Source organism: Mercenaria mercenaria, chromosome 1, assembly GCF_021730395.1.
Source record: "Mercenaria mercenaria strain notata chromosome 1, MADL_Memer_1, whole genome shotgun sequence".
NCBI classification, from domain to species: domain Eukaryota; kingdom Metazoa; phylum Mollusca; class Bivalvia; order Venerida; family Veneridae; genus Mercenaria; species Mercenaria mercenaria.
Window position 1 is genome coordinate 14,016,203 of NC_069361.1, and position 20,517 is coordinate 14,036,719.

The 20,517-nt window shown below is 38.1% G+C and overlaps 1 protein-coding gene across 1 annotated transcript in view; it reads left to right on the plus strand.

Annotated features, from left to right (window-relative positions):
- LOC123544908 (serine/threonine-protein kinase Nek9-like) overlaps positions 1-20,517 on the plus strand; it is a 92,258-nt gene that overhangs the window by 54,143 nt on the left and 17,598 nt on the right. The window contains exons 20-24 of the mRNA XM_045331062.2: positions 223-261; positions 1,729-1,973; positions 3,166-3,426; positions 3,710-3,784; positions 17,547-17,621. Of these exons, the coding sequence (XP_045186997.2) occupies positions 223-261; positions 1,729-1,973; positions 3,166-3,426; positions 3,710-3,784; positions 17,547-17,621 (695 nt within the window). The remainder of the gene's footprint in view (positions 1-222; positions 262-1,728; positions 1,974-3,165; positions 3,427-3,709; positions 3,785-17,546; positions 17,622-20,517) is intronic.

Sequence of the window (20,517 nt, forward strand, 5' to 3'; positions counted from 1 at the left end):
AGACTGCCTTGTTCATTTTATTACTGTTTTCTTCATGTACGTAGTTTTAATTATGAAATATTTTCAATATTTTCTTATGATATATCTTGCTGTTTAGAACTAAATTTCAGTATCTGTCTCAATATTTTGTAAATGTAACACAGCACTTACATGGCTTAATGCACACAGTGATAGTTTGCTGCACCTATAATATATTGTTTTTATAATTTAACAAATTTCTAGACAAGAAGGTAGGAATTAAAGAACCTGGAAAAAAGAAAGGTAACTTGACAGTATTGGTGCATGAATGTCCCAGATATAATGCTTAGTTGGGCCAGTGATGAGACTGCATAGGACCAACATACTATACCATGAATGCTTTATGTTTGCAAATAAGCTGTTGGTAATTGAATGTCTGGTATTGACCTAATTACAACTACTTTCCTACATCGCTTTTTGTGTGCTAAAGTATAGTTCTTTCTTTTCTGATATTGTTAGTAAAAGTGTATTTCACAGTGGCTCTCGCATAATGGCTTGTATTTCAAAATCTCAGCATTGACCCAATATTGGCCTGCTATCTTTGTAAATGTTTATTGTTATTAAAGTGTTCATATTAAGAATTACTGAGCCCTGTCAGTCTGTGTCACTGAGATTTCAGAACATGTCAAGATTCAGCTGAATGTGCCAATAGGTCTGAGGTTTTCAAAAAATTATCTAAATCATGAAAAAACCCTGAAAAATTCTGGTATTGAGTTATTTTACCTAAACAGGATATATAAGGAGGGTGTGCCTTTGATACAGTTCTGTCAGGGTTCACTACATTTGTATTAAACATTGCTTTCCCCAAGAAGCAGCAATATTACCTCTTGCTTTTTACCCATTTTGTTCTGTTCTGTTCTGTTGTTTTTATCACAGTTTTAGCTTCTGTAAGCACCTGGTGTTGTTGTCAAAAGTAAAAGTATTCTAAAAGAATGTATTTGGAATGTAAAGCAGACACTAATACATCTTAAGATGCATTTTATATGATTATGTCACACCATATTCTACCTGGACCAAAGTCCATTTACTCTCAGTTTAGTTTGGTAGTCTTCACTTTGTATCCTTTATTTTGGATGATTTTTAGGCTAAAAATTTCAAGCAAGGTAAAAATTTGACTTAGTTGATTTAACAAAGTTTAGGATGTCACATTAGAATTGTTTTGTTTGTATTGCTTGGATTCTGCTGACAGTAGAATAGTACATGGCTACTCGTCCTTGCATGTACTTATATGTATTTATGGTTTTTAGAAAATTCATAATCAAAAAGTGACTATGTGGAGTTTATAGAATTCTTGTGTTTTACTATTTAAATATATTACTTATAATATATTTAACCCTTAGCCTGCTAAATTTCTATAATGGACTGGTCCATCATTCAATTTGGGCAATACCATTTATTATTCGAAGGGGTGTTTACTGAAAATTTACTGACTGAATAGCGAACAGTGCAGACCATGATCAGACTGCACGGATGTGCAGGCTGATCTTGGTCTGCACTGGTCGCAAAGGCAGAATTACTGCTGCCAGCAGGCAAAGGGTTAAAACATAGTACTTTCTTGGTAAAATTTCAACTTCCATTAAGCTTTCTATTCTTCAAACTTTTATGGAAACTTCGCTATATTTATCTAAGTCTACTTTTTACAGTTTATATAATTATTTTAACATAACATGTTAACAAAATGGCATATACAACAAAATGGTTCCTTTTCAGTCTGTCTGTCTAACATTGAGGGCAGTCAGAATGATTCCACAACACCACATGACAGTGGATTTTCAAATGATGAACAAACTGAGAACCAGACTGATGATGATGTCACTTCCTCTGTACTGAGTGGGGATTCTGGGAAACCAGTCTCCCCAGACAGCTCCAGGCCTTTCTCATTGGTTCCTAAAACCGCTTCACCTGGAGTGATAGATGAAATGACAGAGGAAAGTCTTCCACCATGGCTAGAGGCTGTAGGTTTACTTTCTCATTTATTATAAGTATTGATTATACTGCACTTTAAGATTTAATTCCATCAGTTAGACAGGTTAATTACTTTTTCTGTAATTATTTTTAAAATAATTTGTTAGAGAGATAGGCATGCTAGATTCCATACAATCAGAGTAACTTGCCGATTTCTTTTTCTCTTCACAAATTACATTTTTATGCTCCCTGAAGGGGAAACATTATAGTCACCACTTCATCCATCCGTCTCGCAATTCTTGTACGAAGTATTTCTCAGCAACCACTGCTTTGAATCTGGTGAAACTTCATTTGAAGCTTAACTATCAAGAGGAAATTCGCATATTGTTTTTGTGTTCAGGTAGGATGATTTTTGCCCTTTGATTTTTCAACAGTTGTATACTAGAGTACAATTCTTGTCCGAGTATTTCTCAGCAACCACTGGTTAGAATTTAGGGAAACTTCATTGGAAGCTTTACTATTAAGAGAGATGTGCATACCATCTTTGTGTTCTGGTCAGATGATTTTTGACCAAGTTATTGCCCTTTGATTATTCAACAGTAGTAACCTATAATACAATTCTTGTTCGGAGTACTTTTCAGCAAGCACTTGTTGGAATTTAGCCAAACTTCAAAAGGAAGCTTTACTGTCAAGAGGAGATACACATATTGTCTTTGTGTTCTGGTTGGATCATTTGTCTTTAAGTTATTGCCCTTTGATTATTCTAGTACAATGCTTGTCGGTAGTTTTCTTCAGGAACCATTTGTTGGAAGTTAGCAAAACTTCATGGGAAGCTTTACTATCCAGAGGAGATGCGCATATTATCTTTGTGTTCTGGCTGGATGATTTGTCTTTGAGTTATTGCCCTTTGATTATTCAACATTCGTATGTAGTACAATTCCTTGTCCGGAGTATTTCTCAGCATTTACTGTGCATATTTTCTTCATGTTCCGGTGGAAAGATTTTTCAATGAGATATTGCCCTTTGATTATTCAACATATTATGTGCCTAGTCTGTGAATTCTACTTTTGTTTTTTTGATATGCAAGAATCATATTTCAGGGAGCCATTGGTTTTGCCGATATTTTATTGTTTGGTCTCAGTGATGAGGACTTATATGCTTTCATAAAGTACAAATGTTTAAAGTTAAAACTTGATGATTTTAATATTCTTGTTCTGTCATACAGATAAATTGTTATTACAGGAACTTGAAGATGATGTTATACCTGTCCCGGCCGGTTTTGTGATACAATCTCCTGGTGTTGGCCCCAATCCAGCACCTAATGTGACTCCGAATGGTTTCCAATGGCAACCAACTCCTCTACCACAAATTGACATTCCACCATGTAGCCCAGCAACAGATATACTACCACAAGTTGCTCAAAGTGGCTCAAGCTCCGGGAACTTTGTCCCTAGCAACTGTTACCAACTGTCAACAGAACAGGGTGCTGGCTTACCTCTTCAGGTTAGTCTACTGATAATGGTTTTCTAGCCTTGTATTTTAAGATAAAATGAAGTTTTTGTTTTATATTTTGCTGAATGTTCATACAATTTTTTCTAAAGGTTCATTTCACTCATCTTTCATGTGCATGATGGTCAAAAACAAGACATTTTTGTTAACTCTTACCACCAGAGAAACTCCATAAAGTGCTAATAATTAACTCACATAATTTACATTATAATGGCCTTTTTGTCAACAATCCTTGTTTTATTTGTTTTTTCAAATGTATGTTATACATTATTTGTAGGTAAACGACAATAAAGACAAAATCATTGCAGAGTTACAGCAGAGAGTTACGGAACTTGAACTGGAAAATAAAAAGGTACCTCTCACTGAATATTTTTGTAGTGTTGTTTCTATAAACAAAAATTTTTTCAAATAAAAACATTTCCAAGGACCTAGCTTCATTGTTCCATATCAATGTAAAATTTTTGGAATTAAGGGCTTCTGCTATGTATATAAATATACAAAGAGATTTATTAAGAAAATCAGCTTAGATGTATGTGATTTTGCCCAATATTTTTAAAACAAAGTTTACCATGAAAAACATGTGCATTCTGATAGCCTGTCAACCAACTCGTTCTAAAGACATGACAGAATTACTAAAACAAACCAAGAAGCAATACAGTCTCAATGTCTGTCTGTCTTTGTTTCAGGGCACACACCAAAATATAGCTGATATGTTAATTTTCTTCTTCCATTTCTTTTAGCGAACTTGTGTTTTTCTTATAATAATGACTTATATTTGATTGATATTTTAAATCATTTGATTTCATATGCACAGACTTTCCTGGTTTTAGTCAAAACATCTATTTTGTGGAGTTATGAATTAGTTGATTACAAAATTTGAGCATAAACCATCGACCATAAAATCCACCACTAATATTAATTTAGATTAATCCTTCCAATTAATATTGTTTATTCTGGCCTAAATTCCAATTTAATCATTTCTACGTAAGTTTGCACCGGTTGCCATAACGCTAAGTCGTTGCTATGGTATGTATCCGAGATTTCGTAGCAGACGATAATTTAAAAAGAATAGTCACGTGTTTGCCGTGCTTCCGCTTTTGCCATTCAGCATGAGGCCGTTTAAAGAACAAGACATAAATACCAAATAAGCTAAGCAATAGTAATGCCACGTGGCAAAAACAAGTGTTGGGTAGTGGCTGGGTATGAGAGAAAAGCCGCAGATGGGACAGAGGACGATAGAGGTAATTTATCGACTTTCAGCAAATTATTCGTGAGTCTCATGTGTCAGCAGTTATTTCATAACAGGAAGACAGAAAATTCTGTCCTTATGTAGTACTCGAGCTATTATGACAGACGACAATTCGGTTTCAAATTGCGGTACACAGGACCGCGTAAACCAAGGAAATGAGACTTCTTTATTTTTGACCAAGTCTCATTCGTCACAAATTCTAGGATGCAAAATATTGATATTACATGTTTACTCCAGAATGTAATTACCTTGCATGTTCATTCAAGCTTAACACACACAATGTATATATATAATAGAATAAGTAGGGGCGAATAGAAGGGTGCGGTGGAGTTAGCGGATTTCACTCTAGGTTTTCAAACACCGGTACGATAGAATGTCGTTCAACTGTAAATACAATACTGGTTCAATCGAACGTCGGACGGATACATTTATATACACACCTCAGCCCATCCTGACAAAATTCATGAACTGCTGAATCCATTTAAAATTATTTAATTATCCTATAAATCGGAATTCCATGAAATTTCATATAAATATTTTAATGAATAGATCTATTAGCCACAAAAGTTAGGCCAGCACGTTTGTTTATAAATTAGAATAGGGAGCTATGATGGCACGCATTGACCGGCAGGTGGCCGTAGCAAGCAGTAGGTATGTGAAAGAGCCCTATGTTGCGTCAATGGTAATACCCGTAGAGTAGAAAGTCTGTATTCAACCAGACGAACACAGTGGCAGGTATCAACTTTGCACAGGTAATAATCATAAACAGAAAATCGTGATCAGTAGGCGCTACGTATATATATATACATACACATATAAAAAAAAGACGCGCACGGTACCAGCATTTTTTACTATTAAAGTTAATATTTTCATAACCGCTTGTGAAATGATAAAACTTGAATTCTATAACAGCTATAATAAGATAACGAAAGAAATATAGACAAAATTCTACAAAAACGGTCGTTTTTAATGAAATTGCCTGTTTAAAAATTCATACAGCGCGTTCTTTAAAGCTCAGACGTTGGATTGCAAAATGCAAAAGTCAGAATAGGAAATTATTAAATAATGAACGTACGGCAGCAATTTAAAAACATGGCATTAACTGTTTGGCAAAATGTTTACACGTTAAAGTTTTACACGTTAAAGTACATGTGTGTACTGTGAGTCGTCGATGTTTCTGTAGCTTTAATAATGGAATGGTCCGTTATTTAGGTAGTGTTATTCAGTAAAATTAGCAATTCTGATCTAAATAAGGCAAGGTAAATCATGTTGATTGCCCTATTTGGCTGACGAGTCTATAAATAGAACTGTTGCGGCAGGTAGTATTTATTAGCATATAGTGTATTAACAGGATGTCGTAACGTTTTGGTAAGTTTTAAATGATTTTATTATTATTGTTTTTAAGAAAATATAGGGTATAAGCAGTTCCTGGCAGTAGGCAAAATAATTCGACGGTCGGATTGTTTTGTGTTTTTGACTGGCAATCTAAACGTCAAAACTTTTAATAAGGACCAAAATAATGGAGGATAAATCACAGTTCACAGTCATGTAAAAGTTATTGGTTTTATCGCTTGCGTGTAAACACAGTACATACATAGGTTAAAATCACCAGAACATTCGTAATTTTGGATTCAACGAGGAATTGAATTTCCCTTTCGATACATTTAAGTTTTATTTGAATTTATGGCCAATTTGTGAAATGTGGCGTTTGAACTATCAGCATGTAAAGCGCACCGGCAGCGATGGAAATTTTATCGGAAATTGCTTCAACCATTTTGGTCTTTCGAGAGTTTGACACGAGTGGGGATATTGACCACATATATATTTATACTGATATATTTATAGAAAAAATAATAAAATAAAAAAAATAAAAAAATCTCAGTATTTCTTAGGTTCGCTTCACATTAGTTGGACTATTTTTGGCAGTGGCAGTCATCTTTTACCAATAATACCAGTCAGTTCTTTCCCTCCAAGCATATAGGTTGGGGAAAATATTGACTAGTCAATTCTTTCCCCCCTTGCATATACTTGACCTATCAGGTGGGGGAAGAAATTGGCCGTTCGGTTCTTTCCACCCCCCCCCCCCCCCCTAGCCAGTATTTGACCTGTCGGGTGAGGAGAAGAAATTAACCGGTCAGTTCTTTCCCCCCTTGCATATACTTGACCTATCAGGTGGGGGAAGAAATTGACTAGTCAGTTCTTTCCCACCCCCCCCTACATTTGTAGCATATACTTGATCTATCAGGTTGGGATTATACTTGAACTGTCAGGAGGGGGAAGAAATTGACCAGTCAGTTCTTTCCCCCTAACATATACTTGACATATCAGGTGGGGGAAGAAATTGACCAGTCAGTTCTTTCCTCCCTAACATATACTTGACCTGTCAGGTGGGGGAAGAAATTGACTACTCAGTTCTTTTCCCCCCTAGCCAGTACTTGACCTGTCAGGTGGGGGAAGAAATTGACTAGTCAGTTTTTTCCCCCCTTGCATATACTTGACCTGTGGGGTGCGGAGAAGAAATTGACCGGTCAGTTCTTTCCCCCCTTGCATATACTTGACTTATCAGGAAGAAATTCACCAGTCAGTTCTTTCCCCCCTAGCATATATTTCACCTATCAGGTGGGGGAAGAAATTGACTAGTCAGTTCTTTCCCCCCTTGCATATACTTCACCTATCAGGTGGGGGAAGAAATTGACCGGTCAGTTCTTTCCCTCCCACCTAGCCAGTACTTGACCTGTCGGGTGGAGAGAAGAAATTGACTAGTCAGTTCTTTCCCCCCTTGCATATACTTGACCTATCAGGTGGGGGAAGAAATTGACTAGTCAGTTCTTTCCCCCCTACATATGTAGCATATACTTGATCTATCAGGTTGGGGAAAAAATTGACCGGTCAGTTCTTTCTCCCCTAGCATTATACTTGAACTGTTAGGTGGGGGAAGAAATTGACTAGTCGGTTCTTTCCCCCCAAGCCAGTACTTGACCTGTCAGGTGGGGGAAGAAATTGACCAGTCAGTTCTTTCCCCCTAAGATATACTTGACATATCAGGTGGGGGAAGAAATTGACCGGTCAGTTCTTTCCTCCCTAACATATACTTGACCTGTCAGGTGGGGGAAGAAATTGACTAGTCAGTTCTTTTCCCCCCTAGCCAGTACTTGACCTGTCGGGTGCGGAGAAGAAATTGACCGGTCAGTTCTTTCCCCCCTTGCATAAACTTGACTTATCAGGAAGAAATTCACCGGTCAGTTCTTTCCCCCCTAGCATATATTTCACCTATCAGGTGGGGGAAGAAATTGACTAGTCAGTTCTTTCCCCCCTTGCATATACTTCACCTATCAGGTGGGGGAAGAAATTGACCGGTCAGTTCTTTCCCCCCCCCACCTAGCCAGTACTTGACCTGTGTTCCCCCCCCCCCCCCCTACATTTGTAGCATATACTTGATCTATCAGGTTGGGATTATACTTGAACTGTCAGGAGGGGGAAGAAATTGACCAGTCAGTTCTTTCCCCCCTACATATGTAACATATACTTGATCTATCAGGTTGGGGAAAAAATTGACCGGTCAGTTCTTTCTCCCCTAGCATTATACTTGAACTGTTAGGTGGGGGAAGAAATTGACTAGTCAGTTCTTTCCCCCCAAGCCAGTATTTGACCTGTCAGGTGGGGGAAGAAATTGACCAGTCAGTTCTTTCCCCCTAAGATATACTTGACATATCAGGTGGGGGAAGAAATTGACCGGTCAGTTCTTTCCTCCCTAACATATACTTGACCTGTCAGGTGGGGGAAGAAATTGACTAGTCAGTTCTTTTCCCCCCTAGCCAGTACTTGACCTGTCGGGTGCGGAGAAGAAATTGACCGGTCAGTTCTTTCCCCCCTTGCATATACTTGACCTGTCGGGTGGGGAGAAGAAATTGACCGGTCAGTTCTTTCCCCCCAAGCCAGTACTTGACCTGTCAGGTGGGGGAAGAAATTGACCAGTCAGTTCTTTCCCCCTAACATATATTTGACATATCAGTGGGGGAAGAAATTGACCAGTCAGTTCTTCCCCCCCTAGCATATACTTGACCTGTCAGGTGGGGGAAGAAATTGACTAGTCAGTTCTTTCCCCCCTATATATAGTTAGTACTTGACCTGTGGTGTGGGGAGAAGAAACTGACCGGTCAGTTCTTTCCCCCCTAGACAGTACTTGACCTGGGCTAGGGGGGAAAGAACTGACTGGTTAATTTCTTCCCCCCCCCCCCTCCACTGACAGGTCAAGTACTTGCTGGGGGGAAAGAACTGACCGGTCAATTTCTTCCCCCTCTAGCCAGTACTTGCTCTGTTAGGTGGGCGAAGAAAATGTCTGGTCGGTTCTTTCCCCCCAGCCAGTACTTGACCTGTCGGTTGGGGAGAAGGAATTGACCGGTCAGTTCTTTCTCCGCTAGCCAGTACTTGCTTTGTCAGGTGGGGAAGAAATTGACTAGTCAGTTCTTTCCCCCCAAGCCAGTACTTGACCTGTCAGGTGGGGGAAGAAATTGACCAGTCAGTTCTTTCCCCCTAACATATACTTGACATATCAGTGGGGGAAGAAATTGACCGGTCAGTTCTTCCCCCCCTAGCATATACTTGACCTGTCAGGTGGGGGAAGAAATTGACTAGTCAGTTCTTTCCCCCCTATATATAGTTAGTACTTGACCTGTGGTGTGGGGAGAAGAAACTGACCGGTCAGTTCTTCCCCCCTAGACAGTACTTGACCTGGGCTAGGGGGGAAAGAACTGACTGGTTAATTTCTCCCCCCCCCCCCCTGACAGGTCAAGTACTTGCTGGGGGGAAAGAACTGACCGGTCAATTTCTTCCCCCTCTAGCCAGTTCTTGCTCCGTTAGGTGGGCGAAGAAAATGTCTGGTCGGTTCTTTCCCCCCAGTATATGATAGGGGGGAAAGAACTGACTGGTCAATTTTTTCTTCCCACCTGAAAGGTCAAGTTCTGGCTAGGGGGAAAGAACTAACAGGTCAATTTCTTCCCCCACCTGACAGGTCAAGTACTGGCTAGGGGGGAAAGAACTGACTAGTCAATTTCTTCCCCCACCTGACAGGTCAAGTATATGATAGGGGGGAAAGAACTGACCGGTCAATTTCTTCCCACTTAACAGAGCAAGTACTGGCTAGGGGGGGGGGGGAAAGAACTGACCGGTCAATTTCTTCCCCCACCTGACAAAGCAAGTACTGGCTAGTGGGGAAAGAACTGACTGGTCAATTTCATTTCCCCACCTGACAGGTCAAGTACTGGCTAGGGGGGAAAGAACTGACCAGTCAATTTCTTCCCCCACCTAACAGAGCAAGTACAGGCTAGGGGGAAAAGAACTGACTGGTCAATTTACTTCCCCCACCTTACTGGTCAAGTAATGGCTACGTGGGAAAAGAACTGACCAGCAGTAAATTCCTTACCTTAGAAGAAATTGAAACAGGAAAAAGGCAAATAAAAAAATACAACAGAAATTAAAATAAGTTCATTTAAAAATATTTCTTTAATTTACACAAAATATGAAACATATTTCTTATTTTATATGAAATTTAAATGAAAACCAACTATCGGAAATGAAAAACAGGCTAGTTAAGAATAACCAAGAATAACCAGTTCCAATTCACTAACAGGGGAAATAATTGTCTAGCCAGGAAAATTGATGAGGGGGGAAAGAATTGACTAGTTAGTTTTTTCCCCCCATAAGAATGATCAAGAGTAACCAGTTGTGATTGGGGGGAAAAAATTGACTAGGGGGGGAAAGAACTGACCAGTCAGTTTCTTCCCCGGGGAAAAAACTGACTAGTCAATTCTTTCCCCCGGGGAAGAAACTAACTAGTCAGTTTTTTCCCCGGGGAAAGAACTGACTGGGGAAAAAACTGACCGTTACACCGGAATATCTAGATATCCGTGAATTAGGCAGATTTAACGGAAAATAATTCAAATATAAAAGATTCGGGCTTTAAATTAAATCCCCTTTTTATATATACATTATAATAATTCATGTCTTGAACACATTCCCTTGAAATGAACAATTTAGAAGATATTATACAATGATTTATTGTATTAGATATGTAAATAAAAAATAACAAAAAAAACCAAAAAACTTTTAGAAGGCTGTCACAGATCACGTCCTTTTTTTTCGACAACAGGACATCTTTTAACCTTTTACCTTTGATAAGTTAGAGGAAATACGTAGCGTAATACTTGCGATTTGTTTAATATAATGGTAATTGGTCCAAGCTTTTCCGGACCATGTTCTGATTAGTTGTTTGGTTTCCTTTTGTTTTTATTGTATTTTCTTGACTATTTCACGTCGGCGAAGCACAATGAAACCATACAATTTAAAGACATTGTTTTTAAACATATCAATTTGGTTCAGATCATGATGCATTCATTTAAAACAAATCATCGTCATACTTCGGATACGATCAGTATACGGTTTGAATTTAACAACCGACTCTGCCCCAACTCATTTGAAGGCAAGTTCGAGTCTGGAAGGCCCACTATTTGTTCACAAAAATGGTAATCACGCTACTCTATATCAATTTTCGACTATATTGCGCAAGTGCAATCCTTTCCTAGGTTTAGACTAAAACTTTCAAACGCATAGTTTTCGTATTGGCTAGGCTACTGATTTAGCTAGTAGGGGAATCTCAGGATCTGTCTTTATGGAATTAAGCAGGTGGCGCTCATTGTCATATGTCATACACTCAGTATTTGTATGTCACACATTCGGTATTAATGACATCCTTTTAACGACGGATAATCGGGGACCTCATCCCATACTAGGCTGTAACAGAGGCAAGGTTAACCCAAAGTTACCTAACAATTTGTCCGTCGCTTGGTGGTGCAAAATGGGGTGTGTCTTTAGGACCTAAAGCACGCCATGCAGTTGCTTGCTCTCGGATAATAACGGATCAATCTGTTCCGGAATATTACTTTGATTCATTGAATGAACGTGTTCTAAAACTAGTATTGTAAGAATTTTGGGGGAAATAAAAAGAAATTTTAGTTATTTCTTTGTTATTTTGTGGCGGTAAATTCTTACATCTGGGTGCGACTTGGGCATGCCATACTGAGTTATTAACTGTCAATTACTAAATCTTTTTGCATACTCATGGGTCCCTGACCAGCCGCCGCCATTCAACGGGGTTGGTGACACTCGTGGGTTCAAAATTAAATTTTTTCTTGTTCTTTTTTTTGGAGCATATAAGAATTGGCCAGAGAACGAAAAGGGCTAGGCGTTCTTATAGTTGCTCAAACATTTACATAGGTAACATTTTTGCATTTGTTGTTATAAGGTTTATGTTGCGCCAATGGTGTTACCTTGGTACCAACAGTGTACCAGGCTTGTGGTACCAAAGGGGTACCTGGTTCGTATATGGTACATGGAAGTACCTGGTTATTGTATGGTACCAAAGGGGTACCTGGTAAGTATATGGTACATGGAAGTACCTGGTTACAGTATGGTACCAAAGGGGTACCTGGTTTGTATATGGTACATGGAAGTACCTGGTTCGTATATGGTACCAAAGGGGTACCTGGTTCGTATATGGTAAATGGAAGTACCTGGTTATTGTATGGTACCAAAGGGGTACCTGATTTGTATATGGTACATGGAAGTACCTGGTTCTTATATGGTACCAAATGTGGTGCCTGGTTCTACCTGGCTAACCGTACTGAGGGGTACGGGGAATGGTATGGCATAGTGTTTGTGCCATATTTTTAGCGCAACGAGGTTCGAATTATGTAAGGCATGCCCGGGTCGCTCCCTTTGTGAGGATTTTCAACTTCAGTCGCCATTTAACGTTTGAAGTCTTAAGCCACTATGACCGTCTTTCAATCCACACTTACCTTAAATGAAAAATAAACTTATATTTATAATCAAAAGTGTTTTTATTTTCTTTTAAGCATAAAAACATAGGTTATATGATGGTACGTCAACCCAGGAATTTAATCTTAGAATAATGAATTCAATGTAGTTTCTATCTATCTCAGAACACTATTTAAATACATTGCCATAGACTTCTGAGTTACTGGAGACATCAGTAACCTTTTGCCTGATAATTTTCTAAAATGGACTGCTCCATCATTCGATTTGGGCAGTACCACTTATTCTTCAAAGTGGTGTTCAATGAAAATTTACTGACTGAATGGGGAACAGTGCAAACCATGATCAGCCTGCATGGATGTGCAGGCTGATCTTTGTCTGCACTGGTAGCAAAGGCAGAATCACTTGCCGCCAGCAAGCTAAAGGTTAAAGTCATGCAGAACAAAATAAAATAAAGGATATATTTATGCCCCCCTTCGAAGAATATATTGTTTTGCAGATTTCGGTTGGTCCGTCTTTAGACCAATCCGTTTCCGGAAGATAACTCAAGAACACTTGGGCCTAGGATCATGAAAGATGATAGGGAGGTTGGTTATGACCAGCAGATGACCCCTATTGATTTTGAGTTCAGTAGGTCAAAGGTCAAGGTCACAGTGACGCTGAACAATTAAAACGTTTCAGGAAGATAACTTGAGAACGCTTAGGCCTAGGATCATGAAAGTTGAAAGGGAGGTTGTTCATGACCAGCAGATGACCCCTATTGATTTTGAGGTTAGTAAGTCATGACCAGCAGATGACCCCTATTGATTTTGAGGTTAGTAGGTCAAAGGTCAAGGTCACAGTGACCCAGAACAGGTGAACTGTTTCCGGACCATTACTTGAGAACACTTTGGACTAGGATCATGAAAGTTGATAGGGAGGTGGTTGTGACCAGCAGATGACCCTATTGAGTTTGAGGTTAGTAGGTCAAAGGTCACAGTGACCTGGAACAGTTAACGATAATTTGAGAACACTTGGGCCTAGGATCATGAAACTTTATAGGGATGTTGATCATGACAAGCAGATGAACCCTATTGATTTTGAGATCAGAGGTCAAGGTAACAGTGACCCGGAAAAGTTAAACCGTTTCTGGATGATTACTTGAGAATGCTTGGGCCTAAGATCACAAAACTTAATAGGGATGTTGATCATGACCAGCAGATGACCCCTATTGATTTTGAGGTCAGTAGGTGAAAGGTCAAGGTCACATTTACCCAGAACAGAACTTTTTAGCAAAATAACTAGAGAATGCTTTGGTCTAAGGTTACATTTGATACAGAGTTTACTTATGACTGGTAAATGACCCATAATTATTCATTTGAGGTCAGTATGTCAAACGTCCAGTGCACAGAGACCAAATAATTTCTGTTCTTTGTGCAATTACTGAATGCATCAAAGGGGGGGGGGGGGGGGTCATTTCGTGTTCTAGAGCTCTTGTTTTGTTTCAGTACAATACCAGATGCTGGCATAATATTAGATATCATATTCACAAGTTACATTTTGATAGAAATGATTCAAGATTAAATAAGAAGATACACTAATGTGATGAAATTACTTTATTAATATTTTTCCAAGATTTCACATCAGCCAGATTAATAAATTTATTAGTAGTACTCAAATAAGTCTGCATTATTTCTAGAATATCTGGCTTCAGTTTTTTTTCTCAGTCTTAATCTAGTGTACAGAGGATAAAAATTATTACCATTTTGGAAATGCCTCTTGGGTGAAGAAAGTTTATTTGTTGGTTTAGACACTATTTTTATATGCATGAAGGGATGTATCATAGGGCAGGTTATTTGTATCCTTGGATGTTTTCTGTCTGTCCCTCTGTCTGTCTGTTAGCAATTTCCTTTCTGCTCAATAACTTAAGAATGGGTCGACCTATTATCTTCAAAGCTGAATTGCACATTTCTCATGACATTGTGCATTTCATGGCCCCCTTTTTTTGGAGGTCAGTGGGTCAAAGGTTGAGATCATAGTAGTGCTAGTACAAAAATCATTTCCACTTAAGAATACCTTGACCTTATGATGCCTTATTATTCCTTTACTTATGATCCTCAAACTTTGTAGGTTCATTGCTCTGTGGTAGTGGATGACCTCAAGTGGTGATCGGATCAATGGGTCAAAGTGAATGCCACTTTAGAAACATTTCTGCTCAGTATTGTGGGAATCTGTTGACCTGTATCATCCTACTTGCCCAAGGGCAGTGGATGACAATAGTTGATTTTAAGGTATATGGTCAAAGGTCAAGGTTACCCTATCTATTTCCTCGCAATATTTTGCGAGAAATTTGACCTGTGAGCCTTAAACTTTGCAGGTAACTTGGCTTATAGGTCAAGGTCACAGTAACAATACATTGCTTCAGATGTTATTATCATCTGCGCAGTAGTGCTCTTGTTAATAATCTGTACATGTACTTTGTCTCCAGAATGAGATAAGATTATAATTATAGGCACCTAATTAGTTTCCTTGAAATATGAAGTTGATGGTATCTGAGGCCTAATTACAAGGAATAACAATCGAGAAAAAAAAAGCAATTTAGGAAATTAATCATCACAGGTGCGCCAGGGTCTAGCATTATCTTCTGTTACAAATTATTAGCTTTGTAAAGTCCTAACAATAATCCCTGCTCTTATTTTTCTAATTAAGGAAATTATTCAGGTACTTCTGCAGATTCAGAGCAAAACTTTTTCTTTAAAGCTTATTTTTCAGAACTTCAGAATATACTTAGAAATTAGGCAAATAAAAAGATAGATGTATAGATATCTTTTATTCCACCATGAGATGAGAAACATAGATTTTTTCTACATTGTAGATTTTAATGAAACTTCTCACAGTCATAAACTGACATATGGTCTTTAATAAGGAGCATTCTAACATTTTTAAGATTTTCTTTTATATTAACAAAGAAGGATTTTACCGTGTATTGTCTTTTCGGTTAAAACACTTTTCGCAAAATGACATACTTTCAGTGTCCATTTTTGCCTAGAAAAGGATTCAAGATTAGTATCTCTTCCTGGTGTAATTCGAACATGTTAGAAAGGAAATAGATTTTATGCTTTGTTGGCAAATAAAACATGTTTTTTCATTCAGATGCGTCTTAATTAAATGCTCAGACCTTTGGCCTTCGTGATTAGATTGCTATGCATATGAACTCAAAACCGTGTTTCATTTGCCAACAAAGCATGCAAAACTAAAATCTATTTCCCAAATAAAATGTACCGGTATAGATCCGTGTGCTTGTTTTTAAGTTATATGCCCTTGATTAAAGTGATCCGCACATTTCAGGTTGATATTATTTGAAATTTTTTCATTTGTCAAACATTTTAATATCGTGTTTTATCTCTAGAAAAAGAGATTATTCATTTTACTCAAAAGGTTGTCATTTATTAAAATGATTTAGTTTCTGTATGCTGATTCCAGGCTTTAACCCTTACCTTGCTAAATTTCTAAAATGGACTGATACATCATTAAATTTGAGCAATACCATTTTTATTAGCTCATCTGATTTTTTGAAAAAAAATGATGAGTTATTGTCATCACTTGAGCGGTTGTCGGCGTCGGCGTCGGCGTCGGTGTCGGCGTCGGCGTCTGCGTCGGCGTTGCCTGGTTAAGTTTTATGTTTAGGTCAGCTTTTCTCCTAAACTATCAAAGCTATTGCTTTGAAACTTGGAATACTTGTTCACCATCATAAGCTGACCCTGTATAGCAAGAAACATAACTCCATCTTGCTTTTTGCAAGATTTATGGCCCCTTTTGTACTTAGAAAATATCAGATTTCTTGGTTAAGTTTTTATGTTTAGGTCAACTTTTCTCCTAAACTATCAAAGCTATTGCTTTGAAACTTGGAATACTTGTTCACCATCATAAGCAGACCCTGTACATCAAGAAACATAACTCCATCTTACTTTTTGCAAGAATTATTGCCCCTTTTGGACTTAGAAAATCAGTTTTCTTGGTTAAGTTTTATGTTTAGGTCAGCTTGTATCCTAAACTATCAAAGCTATTCCTTTAAAACTTGCAACACTTGTTCACCATCATAAGCTGACCCTGTACAGCAAGAAACATAACTCCATCCTGCTTTTTGCAAGATTTATGGCCCCTTTTGGACTTAGAAAATATCAGATTTCTTGGTTAAGTTTTATGTTTAGGTCAACTTTTTCTCTTAAACTATCGAAGCTATTGCTTTAAAACTTGCAACTCTTGTTCACCATCATAAGCTGACCCTGTACAGCAAGCAACATAACTCCATCCTGCTTTTTGCAATAATTATTGCCCTTTTTGGACTTAGAAAAATCATTTTCTTGGTTGAATATTATGTTTAAGTCAACTTTTCTCATAAACTATCAAAGCTATTGCTTTAAAACTTGCAACAGTTTTTCACCATCATAAGTGGACACTGTACATCAAGAAACATAACTCTATCCTGCTTTTTGCAAGAGTGATGGCCCTTTTTAGACTTAGAAAATCATGGATAGGACAATATTTCTATTATACAAAAAAAATCAGATGAGCGTCAGCACCCGCAAGGCGGTGCTCTTGTTTGAAGGGGTTTTCACTGAAAATTTACTAACTGAATAGCGAACAGTGTAGACCATGATTTGAGTGCACGGACGTGCAGGCTGATCTTGGTCTGCACTGGCTGCAAAGGCAGAACCACTTGCCACCAGTAGGCTAAGGGTTAATAATGCTATCAGAATAAATGATGTTACGCAAACCCTTATGTTTAATGAAATGTGCAGAACTTCCTTAATTCATGACCTACGAAATGAGACAATCTTGCTACCTTTTTTACTTCTGTGTGTTTTTGGGACAGATATATGATAATTAAAGTTTGCCCAAGTTGTCTGTACAGAAGAAAAACATCTTTAAAAGTAGGATATACATTGCTTGTTAAAAAATATTCAAATTACTGAACATTCAGATAATTCCTGATGTTTATGAGCCTGGGAAGGCGATAGAAACATTTAACATAAAAAAAATATTTTTTTTTCAGATTAGAGAACATTATGAAGATGTAGTGAAATCTCTAAAAATTGAGGTGGATCAGCTCAGACAAGAAGCTACAAAGGTATGTAAATAATATTTATACATGAACAGGCACAACAATGTTTAGGCAACATTGTAACAACATCAGACTTTGATCTACATTGAAACAACATTGAAATATAGTTGGATTTGACAGTTGAAATGATGTTTAAATGTCTCTGGGGGAGACATATTGGTTTTGCCCTGTCCGTCCATCATACTTCATTTCCGATCAATAACTGGAGAACCATTTGACCTAGAACCTTCAAACTATAGAGGATGGCAGGGCTTATGGAGCAGACAAACCCTATTGTTTTTGGGGTCACTCAATCAAGGTCACAGGGGCCTGAACATGGAAAAGCATATCAGATCAATAACTTGAGAACCACTTGACCCAGAATGTTGAAACTTTATAGGATGATTGATCATGCAAAGTAGATGACCCCTATTGATTTTGGGGTCACTCTGTTAAAGGTCAAGGTCACAGGAGCCTGAACATGGAAACCATTTCCAGTCAATAACTTGAGAACTACTTGACCCAAAATGTTGAAACTTCATAGGAAGATTAGACATGCAGAGTAGATGACCCCAACTGATTTTGTGGTCACTCAATCAAAGGTCAAGGTCACAGTGGCCTGAACATGGTAAACCATTTTAAATTCGTAACTTTAGAACCAATAGGGCCAGAATGTTGAGTAGATGACCCCTATTGATTTTGGGGTCACTCGATTAAAGGTCAAGGTTGCTGCAAACAGAACATGGAAAACCATTTCCGGTCAGTGACTTGAGAACCATTTGACCTAGAACCTTCAACTTCATAGGATGATAGGACTTACAGAGTCAGGGTTTCAGAAATCCCATGTCCGGAGCCCGGGGGCTACCAGAAAATTCTGCCGGGCTACTAAATTTTCTCAGAGCGTGCCCGCTGGGCTACCTTGAAACTTTGTATCGTGTAGCCCGGAAATCAATAATTTAGTCTTCAAATATAATTTTGATAGTTGTCTATAATCCCCTTGTTTATCAAGAGATACACGCCCAAGGCTTTAATTATTATCACCTACTGTCATAATCGGCAAACAATTAACTGTTAAATCGTACCCGCAGGCAAATGTTTACAAAAATGTGCACGAGTGATTTTAGACTGATCCAATAACACCAAAGTCACTGATCAGTATTGTTTAAAACAATATGCAAACCAGTCTTAAAATTACATCATTTTAGCGCTACCTGCCAAAGTTTACTTTCGGTTTCGCTGACCTCAATATTTATCGAGCGATCAGAAAGAACAGATGTTTGATTTTGAGGCAGTTTAGTGCTTACACTGATTGTTTATGCCTTTCGATTTAAATACTTGCTTACCATGCAAAAAAATCAACCATGATTTAGCAAAATATCAGAAAGTATACAGAATTTTGGACAAACATAAATTCGGATAAGTGAATACGCAGTGCCAAGAATCTGAGTGACGTTATATACGCGGTTCTAGTCCGTTTATTAAACCAGACAGATGTTTAGAATCAGACAGAATTATTATTTCAACTTAAAAAAATTTTGAGATAAATTACAATTCATACAGCGCTAAGTAATTTGCAAGTTTATAAAAATTGATTTGCGTTCCCTTTATATTGCCATGTTGCAATAACTATCAGGAGTACTCCTGATAATATTTCTCAGTTTAAATACATGTACCAGTTTTATCTTTTAAAAGGAGAAAAAGGAGTAATGATAATTGCTATTTAAGAGAACAAAATTTATAACAATGTGCATATGGCTAAAATTATGAAACCTCTAATAATTTAATCAGTCCATCCACTGTAGTATAGAAGCACATAGTAAATAAACCGAAATGGACATTGCCAAATAAACTTAAATGTCCGGGCTACCAGATTAAAATTTTGGTAGCCCAATGGGCTACCAATAAATTTGCAGATTTCTGAAACCCTGCAGAGTAGATGACCCCTATTGATTTTGGGGTCTCGCCATCAAAGGTCAAGGTCACGGGGCTGAACATAGAAAACTCTTTCCAGTCAGTAACTTGAAAACCACTTGACCCAGAATGTTGCATGAAACTTTATAGGATGATTAGACAGAGTAGATGACCCCTACTGATTTTGGGGTCACTCAATCAAAGTTCAAGGACACAGGGACCTGAACATGGAAAACTGTTTAAAATTCATAACTTGAGAACCACTAGGCCCAGAATGTTGAAACTTAGTGGAATGATTGGACATTCGAAGTAGATGATCCCTATTGCAGTCAACCATCAGTGTCTCTTTGACTTTCGCTTCTGTCCCCTATCGATTTCTTGCCTATACGACTATGCTTTGGGGGAGCAGTACTGATGTGTTTAGTAGTGATTTCAGTCTGCAATCTCCAGCTTGAATATGATGGAGAAAGTCGCTCAGCTCTAACCTAATTATGACAGCAAAAGTCAGAGAGAATTGTCTGAGACCTAGTTTTCAGACCTTAGATGTTCTAGATTGCTTTATTACATACCCTGCCCCCAGGAGAGATGTTTGATGATTGATGATAATTGGTTCTAGTAAGAATTACCTTCGGAAGAAAGATTTACATTTTTACTCTTTTATATATATTGGAAACATAGTCTGTTTCTCTCTAAGTTTGTTTTCAAGTAAGCTAGTATTTCATGGTAAAAATGTTTAATACAACCAGGAATCACCGGGAATGATGGCCAAAACCAGCATATTCCGTGCAACATCAGCACAAGGCCGACAATTTCCGGGGTAACACCGGATATCAACCGTGTGTCTACCTTGATATTCTGTAGTAATCTGGGGTCATGGCAATTACTTTATACATGGTAGAGCTGCGGGGAACTCCGGCCCTGGGACGGCATGGTGCAGGCAAAACACAGTATGGCTCAGTCTTGTACCAGTGGGGTTAGGGAAAGTTACGGTAAACCCAGGTTTATTCCCCGA